Genomic DNA, 17,466 nt, shown 5'->3' with positions numbered 1-17,466 from the left:
ATCACTTTCATGTACAGCTCGAGACAAGTAATTCATTGTAGCAGCAGCAGGATGATGAAAAATTAATGTCTAATATGGAAAATTACCTACTAAAACAGAACAAATATGTAGCTAAAATCATGTATAAGAAAATATATTTGATTTATTTCATCAAGGAAATGTGTTTATTTTTATGAATAAATATTATTTGAAGATGAGTAATGAGGCACATTTGCAAAAGGATTAACTACTTTCCAACCTAACTTTAATTTAATGTGAAGCATTTAGGAGATAAACATTTACAAATCCTGAAGGTATGTGTAATTCAAAGTTCCATAAAATCTAAACATTAACATTCTAACACATCCTTGCTTAAACATGAGAAATATAAAACTATGAAATGCATGATATAAATATACAAAAAAGAAAAGATATATAAAAGCAGTTGTGAAGAGTGATGCTTTGATAAGTGAAATAAACATGGCACTCAAATAGGAATCATTATGATTTACACTGATGTTTAAAAGAAGATTTTATTCCAATAAATAGAACTGAATATATTACTCTATTTGTAAGTATATTGTAAATATTTGCTATATGGTTAGTATTAGCTTTTGCGAAGGGACTTCTGAGCCAAAGATTAAAAAGAAAGTATGAATGAGTGTCTACTAATAAAGGGTGTTTACTTTGCTCATTCCTTCATTTAACAATATTTTTAAGCTCCTGTCATAATATAGTAGCTTTAAGAAAAAGTGAACTACTCTTGAATTCTTACTAGAAGATTATGCTGGTATAGAGCAAATACTAAGTGACTATTTGATTACTAAAACGAGACCAGATTCAAATTTTGGCCATGATGGAGTAATGAGACTTGCCATTCACCATAAACATCAAAAAACTAGACAAAATATATGAACCACATTTTCACAAATGGAAACAGATGGGAAGACCATGACACCTGGAGAAAGGAAACAAATGAGATGACCACATCAATGATCAGCCCAGCATTCTTCCTGGAGGCACATTTTTCTTTTTAATACAGAGCGCGAGTGGGGGAGGGGCAGAGTGAGAGGGAGACACAGAATCCGAAGCAGGCTCCGGGCTCTGAGCTGTCAGTGCAGGGCTGGATGTGGGGCTTGAGCTCAGGAACCATGAGATCATGACTTGGGCTGAGGTCGGAAGCCTAAGCAACTGAGCCACCCAGGTGCCCCTTTGGAGGCACATTATAAACTAAGGAGTAGGGGGAGACCCAAGCAGAGCATAGTCTAGTAGAGCTGAGAAAACAGACTATAGAGTTCAGGTCTCCGGAAGCAGCTATAAATGGAGGCGCAGAGTTCAGAAGAGTGGAATCCATGCAGAAAAGAACCCCAGAAATCTGACCAAGGATAAACTTGAGGCTAAGCTGAATACTACCAGGTGTAGGTATACAGGGAAACTCCACAAAGTCAAAGAGTGAGCAGAAGCCGTGAGTGGAACCATCGCCAAAGCACATCCCCAAAACTGGGATGCTTTCAAGTTCCAGCCAGGGTGCAGAGCCCTTAATGCTTATCCAAAATATTCAGTAGAGACCCTAAATTTGGGATATGCTTTAGTAGAGGATTATCGTGTCCTCAGAGCTACTTAGACCGGCTGCCAAAACTAATAACAAACAAAATAAGGCACAAACATATCACACTGAACTGCAACGAACTTAACTGTCGGCCAGATCAAATCTGTTCAAAACTATAAACTCTAGATGTTCGAGAACTTAAAATTCACTGTCCTACAACGAATCAAAAATTACTAAGGTGGCGATAAGCAGGAGAATGTGAACAGCCCAATAAGATCAAACACTGACAAAATAACAGAAAGTGACTAAAAATAGCAGTGACATTAAATTACTGGGAAATCATAATGAAGTATTTAATGGAAAACATGAATGAGGAGAGAAACAGAACATATATAACACAAATGGAACTTCTGGAGATGAAAAATACCTGAAATAAAAAATGTATTGGATAGGGATTAACAGAAGTTTAGACACCATGAGAGAAAGATTGGTGTACTTCAGAACACAGCAATAAAAACTACTCTACGCAGGGAAAAAGGGATTGAAAAGAAAAAGAAAAAGAAAACCAGAGTCTCAGTGAGTTATGAAAAAAAAAAAATGTTCTAATGTATGTGTAACTGGATTCTCCAAAGAGGGTGGGGAGGTGTGGTTAAAAAAAAAAAAAGAGAGAAAGAAAAGAAAGAAAAAGAATTGAGTGCTGAAGAAAAATATAAACAAATTAAAATTCTTTATCCAGCAAAAATATCTCAAAAATAGATATGAAATTAAAGTCTGTTTCACACAAGAGAAGCTGAAAGAATTTACCAGCAGCAAGCCTGTGTAAGAAATGATAAAGTTCTTCCACAGGAAAGAAAATGATACGAGATTTAAAAGTGGGATCTAACGAGAGGAGTAACAAGTGCTGAAAATGGTAATTATGTGCGAAAATATTTCAACATCTTATTTCATTTTATAAATTTCTTGTAAAAAATGACAGTTAAAGAAATTGAAATGTATGCTAGGGTTTATGACATATCTACAAGTAAAATGTATGGAAACAAAGGATAGGAGAAGGGAAAAGAAAAGTTCTTACTTGGAATCTGAGGCAGTATGTTATATGATAGTAGACTATGATAAGTTAACATAAACGCTAGAGCAACCACTAAAAAAATAAAACGAGGAGGAATATCTAAGAAGCCCATAGTTGAGGCACAAGGGAATCCAAAGTGCTTCCAAAGAGAAGCAGTAACTGAGGTTAAAAAACATCTAAAAACCAAAAAACCCTGACAAGCCACAGAAAAATAAACGATGAAGTGAACGAAAGCAGGAACTTCACAAGCATTGAAGCCTCTTTCATGTAATAACATGCTGCTCAAAAATAAGTTTTCACCTCGAACGTCAAACATAATTGTCATAAAAAAGGCGCTTTAAACCTGCATGGGTGCCAAAGCAAAACGATGACAGTAAAGGACGAATTACCTGACACCACCCCCCTGGGCCTTCAACCTTAGGGACAGACTGAGAATCTAACAATGAAATGATTTACTTCACTCAAAACTAGGAGGAACTATTACAATGATCATTTTAAAAAAATAAAATTCATGTTTGCAACACATTTCCAAAAACAAACAAAAGGTAAATAAATGGGGAATGTTAATGGATAAATCAGCTGTCCAACTTTGCTTTATTATTAACCTGTGATTGCGACAATCATGTAGCCTGAGTCAGCCTGTAATAAAAAATGATAAGTACTCTGACAACAGGACTACAGACTTCCATTAATCACAGAGATTCACAAATCAGTAAGTAAGGGGGAGATCTTTACTGGTCTAGTTAACTTTGTCTCACTGGCTTCAAAAGATCTAATTTCTGTGTGATTAACAACAGAAAAAAAATAATAGGCAACTGGTTATTAATCCTCAAACCCGTCTGATTTAACATATCAATTAAAAACTCCCGTATTATTTAGCCTTTATTTAAACTAAATTACAATTTTACACCCCATGTTCTGTTACAGCTCAGAATTGAAATGGCCATACCTGTTTACAACTTCCTGAACAACTGTTTTTAATTTTCCTATGATCATAAATGACTCTCAAAGAACATCTACGCTTTCATTAAGTCTGTTAATTGTACACTGTCACCCTCTAGAGGAAACTTTAAAAAACCGAACTTGAAACTATGTTTAGTTACTTAAGCTAATACCAAGGGAAGGACTCTTTATGGGGTTTAGCTTTATCTACAACACCAAATCTGACAGAATCAAAATATTTACCATAAAGAGTCCACATTTAGAGACTCAAATATTTTCTGGCTTCATTAAAGGAAAAAAAAAAAAGAGAGAGAGAGACACACACACACACACGTTGCTCAAAATTATGTTAATAACATCAAGCCTGTCTTCCATTTCTACCCTTCAGTTATTACAATCTCCCAGATTACACTGCATTGGCTTTTTGCCCCCCTTTCATTTTTCACCAATTAGGATAGTCTCTTTACCCTCACTCACTCTGCAACTGGTTTTCTAATTACCACCTACTATCAAAGATTTTTCATACAACTATTCCATCACTTACTAACAGAAAAATCAGGATGATTGTAGGGCTCAAATCAGATATCCTGAAAGAAAGCATTGTTACAAATGCCAAGAGCTACATGAATGTTACTTGTCTGCTTCTTTATCCAGTGACAACTCTATGGCCATAGTTCCCTCTAGGGACCACAGGTTGCCTTACAATCCAAGTCAATTTAACAGACATTTTTGAGCCCTTTTTCTTTACTGTGTCAATATCTCTAGTGGCCTAGCACTAAGTGACACTGTAAATAGATAAAAAGCACCCAGAAGGGTGCTTAAGTTTAAAGCCTAGAAGACACAATAGGCCTCAAGTTTAAAGCCTGGAAGAGACAAAAGAAAATGAAAAGCAGTTAAGGTAAAGCCATACAAAGCACAATGAGGACAAAGAAAAGAAGCACCTTAGGAAGTTTAGGAGAAGGCCTCCCAGAAAAAGTGACATTCAAGTAGTACGTAAGGATAAAGTAGAGTAAGGGTGGTGAAGGAGTAAAGAGTTGTCAGGACAGAGTGAACAAAATGTTGGAAGACTTGAAGAGACAAATGAGAAAGGTTCGGGAAACAATGAAATTCAGCTTGATTAGAACTGCTAAAGACGATTTCAGAGTTCAAATAATTAAGGGCACTTACATATGGAGCTACTATAGGTGGCTTTTATTTAAAAAAAAAAAATTTTTTTAACGTTTATTTATTTTTGAGACAGAGAGACAGAGCATGAATGGGGGAGGGGCAGAGAGAGAGGGAGACACAGAATCGGAAGCAGGCTCCATGCTCTGAGCCATCAGCCCAGAGCCTGACGTGGGGCTCGAACTCACGGACCACGAGATCGTGACCTGAGCTGAAGTCAGATGCTTAACCAACTGAGCCACCCAGGCTCCCCTATAGGGGGCTTTTAAAAAACAACTTGGTTTTGGGGCGCCTGGGTGGTGCAGTCAGTTAAGCGTCCGACTTCAGCCAGGTCACGATCTCGCGGTCCGTGAGTTCGAGCCCCGCGTCAGGCTCTGGGCTGATGGCTCAGAGCCTGGAGCCTGTTTCCGATTCTGTGTCTCCCTCTCTCTCTGCCCCTCCCCCGTTCATGCTCTGTCTCTCTCTGTCCCAAAAATAAATTAAAAAACGTTGAAAAAAAAATTTAAAAAAAAAAAAAAAAAAAAAAAAAAAAAAAAAAAAAAAAAAAAAAAAAAAAACAACTTGGTTTTAATAAAGCTTTTGCTTTGAAATTTTTTATGGTATGGAATATGTTCACTTACAGAACAGAAAACAAACAACAAAAAATTCAAAAGAAACACTATCTATGAAACTAAAAGCCACAATCTTTTTCTTCAAGTATATACACATTAAAAAGTTCAAATTATGTATGTGTGTGTGTGTATACACACAATTTTATATCCTGCATTTTCATACAAACTTCCTCCCATGTTACAAAAGATGCTTTGTAATTCTTAAATGATTACATTACTTTCCACCCAGTAGATATGCCATAACTTAATTAACCATCTCCACAGTGATCTGTATTTTGGTTATTTCGCATTTTCCACAAATGTATAAATAATCATCCAGAGAACTCCACATAAAGCCCTCAATATATTTGTGATTATTTCCCAAGGACAAGCTTTCCAAAACTAGAATTACTGAATTACAGATATTTTTGTGATTCAATCCATTTTGCCAAAATGTTTTCCAAAACTTTTGTAACAATTCACACTGCCTTGTCAATGGAGATTTCACTGTATATTCATCTGCACTGTTAAAATTTTACAGCCAAAAAAAGTAAGTGATTTTTTGTTTTAAAAATTTTTTAAGTTTATTTATTTTGAGAGAGAGAGAGAGAGAGAGAGAGAGGGAGGGAGGGAGAGAGAGGGGGAGCTTGAGTAGGGCAGGGGCAGAGACGGGGGTTGGGGGAGAGAGAATCTCAAGCAGGCTCCGCACCATCAGACTCAGGGCTTAAACCCACGATCCAGGAGATCGTGACCCGAGCCGAAATCAAGAGTCAGACACTTAACCTACTGAGTTAGTCTCAAAACGTAAGTGATTTTAATTTACATTACTAGTTATGCTGAATTTTATTGATTACCATTCCTTCCTTCAGCAGTTGTATATACATGTTCTTTGTCCATTTCTCTATGGGTATCTTAGGTTTTATAAAATGATTTTATGAGTGTTTTATATATCACGGATATTGGCCCTTTGTCTCATCTACTGGAAATATTTTTCCTATGCAACGTTTTTAAAATTGTAGTGTGTGTCATACAGAATTTTTGAGTGTTTACAGTTAACTCTATCATTTATTTATTTATTTATTTATTTAAACTAAGCATTTAAAACAGACTACCTGTTCTAATCTAGTGGCTCAAGGGATGACCTGTTTGAAGTAGAAACTTGGAACCTCTGTCAGTAGTTTAGGTGTAAGATAAGGGTATGGCATATACCAAAAGAAAATGAGGAGATAAGTAAAATTTTTAAAATTTAACGACTGATTGATTGTGAAAGATATGAGGGAAGGGAAAAAAGGCTAAGCTTGTAATTTCTAGTTAATAAATTTGCAAATCTGACAGAAATGGAAGATATTCTAGAAAACTTTAATATATCAACACAGGTTCAAGCCAAAAATGTGTATTTTTTAAGTTTACTTATTTATTTTGGGAGAGAGAGAGTGCGAGTGAGGGAGGGATGGAGAGACAGAGGGAGAGAGAATCCCAAGCAGGCTCCTCACTGTAAGTGCAGAGCCCGATGTGGGGCCTGAACTCACGAACCATGAGATCATGACTTCGGTCCAAGTTGGATGCTTAACTGACTGACCCACCCAGGTACCCCCAAGCCAAAAATATTTTAAATGGAAGAAATTGGTAAATATATAAAATAATTTCCCCCCAAAGAACAAAGTTTTGCTCTACAAGGACTTCTTTAATCAAAAGAGAGAGATAGACCTACTGTGTTTTAGTCCAAGTCAGATAGGAGAAACTTTTCAACAAATATTTAGGAAACCAGCATGACACTGTTACTAAAAATCTGACAACGATAACACTCAAAAAAAAAAAAAAAAAAAAAAAAAAGAGCTAAATCAATATTATTTAGGAACTCTTCTTGGGGGAGAAAAACAGAAAAAACAGACTAGGACACTAAGAAAAATACACAATAAAGCACACAGATTTGATACCAACAGCAATATAAAAAAGGAAAAACTGAAAAACTGGGTAGTAGCAAAATTTAAAACTTTGTGACTCCGTTATGAAGACAAAAGAGAAGCTACAGACTGGGAAAAATATTTGCAAAACACATATCTAAGAACTTACAGTAACTACAATATATAAAGAACTCTCAAAACTAAAGATAAGGGGGGGGAGGGGCAAAAACACATTTTGTTGAAAGGTGATATACAGATACTAAATAAGCACAAGATGTTAATTTCAGTAGCATGGGGAAATAAAAATTAAAGCCATGACGTTAACAAAACTACCAGAATGACTAAAATAAAAATAGTGACACAGGAAGCCTGGGTGGCTCAGCTGGTTGAGCATCTGACTCTTGATCTCATCAGACGCTCTGTGCTGAGCATGGAAGTCTGAGATTCTCTCTCTCTCCCTCTGCCTCTTTCCCCTGATCACACACACACTCTCTGTAAAAATTAAAAAAATAAAATAAAAAAAGAGTGACATACCAAATGCCAGCAATAACAGAGAGAAACTGGGTCACTCGCCACTCACGTTGCTGACTGGAATGTACAATGGTACAGCCAATCTGGAAAAGTTTTGCTAGTTTCTTATAAAACTAAATACCAAGAAGGGGTAGGGAGCTCTGTGGGATCTCTTTCATAACACATCTCTTTCATGAGGGCTCCATCCTTATGACCTACTCGTCCCCCAAACACCTCATCTACTAATACCATTACTTTTGGGGGGTTAGGATTTCAACATGAATTGGGGAGGAGGGAGGCAAACATTCAGATCATAGCACAACCCAAATGTCCTTCAATGGCTGAACTGTTACACTCTGGTACATTCATACCATGGAATATTACTGAGCATTAAAAAGAAACAAAATATTGATACATGTAACGACTTAGACGAGCTTCCGGGCAATTATTACTTGCTGAGTGAAAAAAAGTCAAGTCTAAAAGGGTATATAATGTATGATTGCATTTATATATTTTTTAAGTGATAAAATTTTAGAAATGAAGAATAGGTTAGTGGTTGCTAGGATACAAGGATAGGGTAAGGTTGACAAGAGACAGATGTGGATTTAGAAAAGTAACACGAGGGATCCTTCGTAGGGAACTGTTTTCCTGACTATGGTGATACAGGAACCTGTATCTGATAAACTGCTTGGAACTAAATACACACACACACACACACACACACACACACACACACACACACAGGAATATACATAAAACTGGGGAAGTCTGAATAAGATTGGTGGATTTTCTCAATGTCAATATTCTGGTCATAGTATTACCGTTTTTTGTTTTTTGTTTTTTTTTTTTGCAAGACATTACCACTGGAAGACATGGAGTAAAGGGTACAGGATCTTTCTGTATTATTTTTGGGACATGCATGCGGGTCTACAATTATCTAAAAAAAAAAGAAAAAAGAAAAAAAAAAGGTTAATTAAAAAAAAACTAATGGGATTCTTTCCAGGAATGGAAGGATGTTTTAAATGAGAACATTTACTATTTTGTTATAACTTACTAAATTAACAAGTTCAAAGAAGTAAGCACAAGCACATTAGCACTTGCACAAATAGTAAAACAAAGGTAATTTGATACATAGCATTCAATATACATTCCTGATTTAAAAAGAAAACATAAGACCAAACAACATACAAATATAGAAATATTAAGGTCATAATTTAAAAAATGATAAAACACTAGGGTATTCACATTAAGCCCATAGATAAATCGTTTCTGGAAATCATATAATACCAAAATGGAGGAGGCACAATAACTATACCTTATGCTAGATGCTACACCTATGACTTCATCTAAAACTCATTATAAACATAGTAAGGTAAGGGGCGCCCAGTGGCTCAGCTGATTAGGCATCTGACTTCAGCTCAGGTCATGATCTTGCAGTTCATGAATTCAAATCCTGAATCGGGCTCTGTGCTGTCAGCTCAGAGCCTGGAACCTGCTTCAGATTCTGTGTTTTCCTCTCTCTCTGACCCTCCCCCACTCTTTCTCTCTCTTGTGTGTGCTCTATCTCTCTCTTAACAAAGGAATAAACATTAAAACATTTTTTAAACATAGTAAGGTAAATTATAAAACAGAGCATTGGAATTCTTTCCATTACATTTCCTTACTGTAGCTAGAGCATGTCAAAAAGCTATAAATTACTCTCTAGTCACTATATAGTTCATTTATTCAATCAACACACAAAATTTACACATATCCACCATGTCTTAGGTACTATATTAGGAGTCAGAGAGTCCAAGATTATCAAGTAAGACACACTTCTTGCTCTCATAGAGCTTATGCTCTAGCGAAATGTTAGTAACATTGAGAGATGGCATTCATTAAATATTTATGAATGTCAGTTATGTGCCAGGTGGTGAGAGAAAACAAGATACTTATTCCCTGTCCTTCAGGAGAATATAGAAGATTAAAAGGTAAAAAGTGTTTATAACACTATGTAATTAAGATGAGGGGCACACTGGAACAATTTCTAGACTATCCTTTGGAGGTGATGAAAAACAGCCTATAGAATGTAGAATTTGTACTGAATCAGTACTAGTAAGTTAGCCAGGTGAAGAGGAAGTCAGGGGGATGCCAGGCAAAGCCTCACAAGTAAAAGACAACAGGGAGCTTTACTGGTCAGCAAGTACTTCAGCATAATAATCTTCATTTTTTTTCCTCACCAAAAATTCTTTGCTCTAGGAAATTTAGAAAATTGTTTGCACGAAGATTATAGAAATGTATCCCTTCACACACTTTTAAGTTGACATCTATCACTTTTCATCAGATATTTAAGCAAGTATAAAAGATGTAACTTCTGTACATCGAATTCAGACATCTAAAATTATATCATTCTTTCAGCTGTTAAGTATCAACAATTTGGTATCATAATCTCTTTTAAAATGGAAAAAGCTCTTTCTTCAAGAGTCAGAAATGATACATTTTGTTATTTCTTTTAACCTACATTTCCATTTACTTATCCTACTGAATTTTATTATAAAAGAATATATTTGTATGCTCAAAAGTCCTAACCTGATTAGCATACTTCTCTGCAAAAAAAAAAAAAAAAGTATCAAAATTGGGGGCATCTGGGTGGTTCCGTCTGTTAAGCATCTCTTGATTTCAGCTCAGGTCACAGTTCATGGAATTGAGCCCCACATCCAGCTAAGGGCTGTCAGTGCTGAGCCTGCTTGGGATTCTTTCTCCCCTCTGCCCCTCCCCTGCTTTCTCTCTCTCTCTCTCTCAAAATAAACATTTAAAACAATTTTAAAAATGTATAAAAACGGAAATTTAAATTTATCAAAACTTCCTGTGAAATAAGGTGCTAAGCATTAAAGTTTTTCCTCTGGATTTGAGGTTTTTGTGATTATTGTAATGAATAATTGATCAAAACAACATCAGTATGTTATACATTTCAATAATAATTAAAAAGAAAAAGTAAAATTTACTGTTAATGTGTCTTATAATGAGCTAAACTGTGTATCTAGGAATCAGTATGATTTACTGTCATAATGAACCAGAGTAATGTATTGGTTCTATTCCCACTTTTACGAATTTAACATAGGAGAAAGTTCAGAGAAACTTTCTCTTTCAGAGAAAGTTCATTCACATAAAGCAGTAGATGAGAATGGAAGTTTTGTCACAGCAGAATCACAGAATTCTTTTCATTCCTTCTGGGTTACAGGCTAAAAAGCATAAAATCATCTATCGTCAAATACTATTTTTAATAATCTCTCTTAGCTGATATTTCATATAGGTCAGTCTCAAAATTTGTTTTAAAACGAGAAAAGGACTTGTCACCCCATCATTAGAATTATTCATTTTCTCAATTCTGTGAAGCATACCAAAAAATCTTACGAGGATTCATCACGTCCTTTCATTCAGAGGCTTGTTTATTCTAAGACACTGAAACAAGATTGGGAAAACTGAAATGCTGTTCATTTCAACATGCTCTGGCAGAGAAAACAAAAACGTTAGAAAAACTCAAAACCAATTCAAATGTTTTTATGTTATTACTTGCTTTAAATGTATTTCTGAAAAAACAAAATACCTCAGAGCCGAAAATTAGGCTCATTTAGTTGGAGCATGTCTATCGTGTAACATAAATGGCAAAACCTGCTGCTAATGCCAAACCAGCCTGCCAATGGTGGCTTACTTTTCAGAAAAATACGATTTAATTTTCCAATCAAATAGATGTTAACCCATGTCCCCATTCACCGCATCTCATCTGACTTCCAATTCCAAAATTTCAGTCAGCCGCAAATCCTTATGTCACTTGGATGAAACAAGGCACTACCCTTTCCAGCATCTCTCCTTTGCTTTTTGGGGTTTGCTCTTCTATCAGGAATGATATTCTTTCATAATGAATAGAAAATGAAAAGGTGAGGTCATTTCAGGAAGTCTTACATTCTGGGAATTCGGAACACTGCAACTCAGGCCAGGTTTTAATGCGAGGCTTTGCCCTTAAACAGATATATTTATAAACATACGAGACCTCTGAAAGACAGACTTTTCCACTGTGGTCCTTGCATGTCTTTGTCCTCACAGCTAAACCTTTTCACACTCTCTCACACATGACTCTGATCCCAAAATGTCCCTCACCACCCCTCTGGATTAAATCCCAAATGATCAAACAATGGCTACTAATATCTAAGGACAATCCTTTCTCTTCCCCCTCATAAAATGTTCTGCACTCATTCCCCAAATTAGAATGTTGCTTTTGACATCTTTTCTCATGCCCAGCGTTTTCAAATAAAGGCTTATTCTTTGCTCTCATTTTCTTCCATATAAAAAAGGGAAGGGCAGGAAGCTCTCCTTAATACCTTAATTAACAGAAACTCCACTATACCAGTAATTTGAATTGTCCCTTTTTTCCAGACACCCTGGAAGGTTTTCCACCTTCTCCCCCAGGGCAACACACCATAAAAATACTCACGAGGCATGGGAGTATGCCTTTCTTCTTTAAAGTAGGAGAAGGGCAATTGTGAACAGGATGTGGGAAAAGAGAAGCAGCATACTACTTTGCTACCCTGATCAAAGGAGCTTTGTTAGAAAAGAAACACAGAAGTTGAGAACTGGGGATATGATTCCTGTAGAATTATTTGCACCCCAAGGTTTGAAGAACACTGGTTTGGTATGTGTAAAGCACAAATCACAAGTAAAGAGGTCACCACGAGCAGTCTTCTGTTACACAACAGAATCAGACTCACATGTACAGCAGCTATAGGAATGATCAGAACACAAATACAAACAAATATTTATAAACCTTTTAAAGAAATAAGTGTTTAAAAATATAGTAACAAAAGACTATCAGAAACGGCTAGGCCAATTTAAAAACAACAAAAAGAGAACACCCAGAAATAAAAAATGAAAACAGAAATTCAACAAATGGGTTATACAATAGGATATATGGAGGTGAACACAGACTTGCAGAAATTATACACAATGTAGCACAGAGACACAAAGGGATGAAAACATTAAGAGACAAAGGAGAAAAGTGAAGCACGTGTCTCGTCAAAATTTCAGTAGAGAACAGAGAAGTAATACTTGAACAGATAATAGAGAATTTTCCAGAATTTATTGAAGACACCCATCTGCAAATCCAGTATGCCAAAGTCCCAAACAAGGTAGATGAAAAGAAATCAAGTCCTGGAAAATTAGAATATAAATCAGGAGAGTGATAAATTGGCTATATTTTAAAATTAAGAACTTTTGAACATCAAAGGACTTCACAGAGTACAAAAAATCAAACTATGAACTTGGAGAAGACATCTGCAACGCACATATAACAAATGATTAGTATATTATTAAGAAAAGATAAACACTGAAATTAAAAAAAATAGAAGCAATAAATAGGTATTTCAAAAGGGAATCACAAATGGTAATTAACATATGAAAAGACGTTCAACCTCATTAAGACTCAGTGAATTGCAAATTCAGCTTGAATTTCATGCTCACCAGATTGGACAAAATTTAAAAGTCTAATAACTTCAAGTATGGTGGGTACCTCAGTGTTCATTTTATTATTCCTTAAACCATACACACGTTATATGTATTCTTTAATATGCATATGTTTCATAACAAAAATATTCTTTAGCTACCACTTTGATTTAGCAATGCAAATGTTTGTTCATGGCCCTGTTGAGAGCAGTTTTGGTGAAATAAAAGGCATGAAAAGCAGACTGCAATGAACTAAAAAGGCTCTGGGAGAAAGGGAGGTAAAGACAATACCCACGACTATTTCAAGCTTACCTTTGAAGTTAGGCAGACAGGACTATAACTTTACAAGAATATCTAGTGGCAGCTTTTTTTTCTTTTTAAATTAAAAAAAAAAAAAAACTGGGGCAAGTTTAGAAAGAAATAGCAAAAGGGGGAAGATGACGACACAGAAAATAAAAGTCCCTAGGTATTCATTCACAAAGGTATGTAATACAGAACTCATGAACGGGAATTTGTTTTAGACAGGAACAAGGGTTCCTTCATTGTTCCTTCAAGGGTTCCTTGAATTGTTCCTTCAAGGGTTACTTCATTGTTATTAGAAATTACCTCTTTGACCTTATCGCATCATTTTTCTCCTTGCTATAGCCACTCCAGTTACAATGGGCTCCTTGATCCTCCTTCAAACAAGCCCCTGCCTCATGACCTTTGCATATATTATTCCCTCTATATTTTCCAGATGATGCAAAGCCTGTCTTTCTCTTCGTTCAAGTCTTTGCTTGATATGAACTCAGTGACACATTCCATAACTACCTTGAAAGTGAAATCCCCTCCTTGCTCCCTACCACCCTACTCCTAGTACTCCCTTCTCTTTTCCTTGCTTTGTCTGTATTCAAAACCTTCTACTAGTCCATATAATATGCTCATGTTATTGTTTAATATCCTCTCTTCCTTACTTGTATATATGCTGCATGAATGCAAGAACTGCAACCACAGTGCCTAGTAATGCCTGATACAGGAAGAAGTTCAATAAGTACAAGGTGATTAAATGATTAATAGTCCTTCCTTACTTGTGGAACCTGGAAAACAAATATAATGGAAATAACACTGTATGATTTGAATAAAGTGGGAGAGAGCCTAGAGAATAATCAACTTTCTGCCTACAGAAGAGGTGACATTTGGGTTAGATCTTGTATCATGAGGAGTTTGCCAAGCGGAAAAAAAACAGGTAGACATTCCAAGAAACTGAAGAACGTAGAGGTGTGAAAGGGCCTTGAATACTTGAGAAATAGGGGTACTGGAGTTTGACAGGGATGAAAGTAGACCAGATTTTAGTGAACGTTTCAATGTTCACAACAGAGGACACATTATATTGAGCTTTTCAATGCTATAAGTCCTTCACAGAAGATTACAATTGCTTGGTAACATGTTTTATTTGCCATCAAGTTTAAAGTTTACATAAAAAAAACTACTAGACATACTACGAAGGAAAAAATTTGAACAACCTAATTTGTTCTCTATCAACTGTAGATTATAGGTCTCATAATCAACCAAAGTGATAGTATTGCTACCAAATGTCTTGGCCCCAGGTATTATTCAAAGAAGACAAAAAATTCCCACTGGTGGGAAAATGGTCAAATTCAAGTGCTAGTTTCCTAGCAACTCATCTCCATTTCATCATTTATGAGTTTCTGAATGGGCTTTCATGTTGTCATAGTTAACCTGCACTTATTACTATGTTTTCAATTAGTCTACCTTCTTCCTTTTGTCCACATCACTACCGTCTTCGGGACACTCACCTTTGTTTTAGCCCCAACACAATTACTTAACTGTCGAGGTGATTCTGGAGACAGGAGACTTGCTGAGTATACACAGAAAACCTTAAGACAGTGTGTCACTGAGCTCATGAGCCCATGCAGCCAGTTTGGCAATATTTAAGCCCAAGACTGGAGAGGCGACGAAAACCAGGGGTGCTTTTAAGTTTTGTCTCTCTGGGCCTGCGAGGGGGAAAGAGGGGGGAAGCTGGGGAAATCCCAGAGAAGGGCGGGGCCGCACTGTGTTCCCAGGGCAGGCCAGAGGTCAAAGCTCAGGTCTAAAGCTGAAGGGGCGGGGCCTGCCTTAATAACCAAGGGGTGGTGTGTGGGCCCCGGAGGGTAAGGAGAGGCACGGAGACTCGGAAAGACTCACAGTAATAAGCGACCACAGGGTCCCGCTTGTCATGCTCCTGAGCCGTCCTCAGATGATGCTGTATGCTCTTAAACTGGGGGGGGAGTGGGGGCAGCTGAGCAAGCGCGGCCATCTCTATTCCAGGAATCACCACTTCCTACTCGCGCGCTACCGACACTTCCGCTTCCGTCCGGCAGGTCGCGCGCACGAACGCGCAAAAATCCCGCCCACTTTCCGTTGCTCAGCGACAGCAAGTCAACTACGGGCTCCCAGCAGGGACATCCTCAGTGTACCCGGCTCCGGGGGGGGGGGGGGGGGGGGGCTGGGGGGTTAGATACCAGTGTAGGCTAAGCGGCACCAGCGCTCTCTGCTGGCTGCGGATGGGAGGGAAAAGAGTTTTTGTTTTCTTTTACTTTCTTGCGTCCCCCAGGCCTTTTTTTTCTTTCCTTTTTTTTTTCTTTTTCTTTTTTTCTTTTCTCTTTAGCGAGACGGAAAGTAGAAAGGGGAAAACAGGAAGAGAATAAAGTTTGTTGATTGGGAGAAAGGGTAAAGTGAATTGTCGTTGACATCATTCAGGAATTATCACTTCCAGTTCCTCAGATTATTTTAATAGCGTCCGTAGAAACCTTTCTGATTGTAGAAACAGTAAATTCAATTATTGCCTGAGATGAGAGATGATGTGTTTAAAATTTTATATTGAATTCTTTTATATTGATACAGTGGATAAAATACCCAGACTTTTTTCCAACTTAAGCACTTAAGCACATAAGCTTAAAGAAAATTGAATTTTCCATCTGAACTGGGTCGGTATCCACTAGCGAATGAATAATCTGGAAGTCATTTATTTCTGGATAATGATGAACAATTTGTCAAGTATTTTAACTCATACCATTGTAGACCTCAACTTTTCCTTCTACAACCAATGACTTCAATTCTTTTTCTCTCTTCTCATTCTGTCATCTTCTGGGACTTTACACTTCATTTGCCTCCTCCAGTAACCTTTATCTTTATTGCTTTATTTCCTCAGTTCCCAGTTTTGAAGGTTCATCTTAAAACTAGTTTTCATTGAAATCATACTATCTCCAAAGAAAAAGATCTCAAGCTCTGAAATTTGCCCTGCATGCTGTTTGCTAATCACCAAATCATCCTCCCCTCTCCCTCAACCCCTGCAGAAACTGCCCTGTGTCCTGTGTCCGTATTTTTATCCCTACTTCCTCTCGTTTGTCCCTCTCTGTTGGCAGAGTACATTGCTCTAGGTCTGCCTGTTTTTACCTGACAGAAACTGAGTTATGTATTCTCCCCAATCTCAGTAACACATTCACTATCACTTGAGAATGTAGGTGCTACAGACTGAATATGTTAAAATTCATTTGTTGAAACCTACTACCCAGTGTGATGGTATTAGGAGATGGAGTCCTTGAGAGGTGATTAGGTGATGAAGGCAGAGCTTTTATAAATGGGATTAATGCCTTCATAAAAGAGACCCCAGAGAGCTAGCTGGCCCTTCCCACTGTGTGAGGATACAGTAAGAGGGCAACGGTCTGCAACCTAGAAGAGCCGTCTCACCAAAACCTGACCATGCTGGAACCCGGATCTTAGACATCCAGCCTTCAGAACTGTGAGAAATAAATTTCTATTGTTTGTAAACCACACAGTCTGTGGTATTTTGTTATAGCAGCCTGAATGGACAAAGAGAGTATGGTTTCTCTCTCCTCTTATTCTCACTATTCTAACTTCCAGTCATAAGTTGCTGGATTGGTAGAAACTAAAGCAGAGTGGGATAACCATAAATGTCATCATTCTGTCCTTATGACTTCTCATTTATTATTTTCCTATTCTTCATTCTCAACTGTGCTTATCCTTAAAGTTCACCTAAGAAGTTTGTTCTGTTTTTGTTGTTGTTTTGTTTTGTTTGTTTTAAAGACTTATATCTAGATATCACCCCCAGGCAGTCAGATGTAATTGCTCTTGGTTGGAGCCTAAATATCAGTATTTTTAAAAGGTCTTGGGGAATTTTAATGACACATCTAGAGGTGAGGACTAGTGCCATAACGAATCTTCAACACATAGCTGATGTTTCAAGTCTTCTCCGCTGTCTTTAAGCTAGACCCTCTGCCCTGA

General features: G+C 37.0%; 1 protein-coding gene across 2 annotated transcripts in view; it reads right to left on the bottom strand.

Moving 5' to 3' along the window:
- Positions 1-15,520, bottom strand: part of VTA1 (vesicle trafficking 1) — a 68,581-nt gene extending 53,061 nt beyond the window's left edge. Inside the window, exon 1 of one of the 2 annotated variants that reach the window (XM_007096372.2) lies at positions 15,367-15,520. In XM_007096372.2, the coding sequence (XP_007096434.2) occupies positions 15,367-15,478 (112 nt within the window). In that variant the 5' untranslated portion in view covers positions 15,479-15,520. Of the gene's footprint in view, positions 1-8,528; positions 8,639-15,366 lie in introns of those variants that run through there. The other variant, XM_042987238.1, reaches the window with a different exon arrangement.
- Positions 15,521-17,466: the final 1,946 nt, after the last annotated feature.

This window comes from Panthera tigris, chromosome B2 (genome assembly GCF_018350195.1).
Source record: "Panthera tigris isolate Pti1 chromosome B2, P.tigris_Pti1_mat1.1, whole genome shotgun sequence".
Classification (NCBI taxonomy): domain Eukaryota; kingdom Metazoa; phylum Chordata; class Mammalia; order Carnivora; family Felidae; genus Panthera; species Panthera tigris.
The sequence above is the reverse complement of the archived record's forward strand: the minus strand, read 5'-3'. Positions and strand labels throughout refer to the sequence as shown.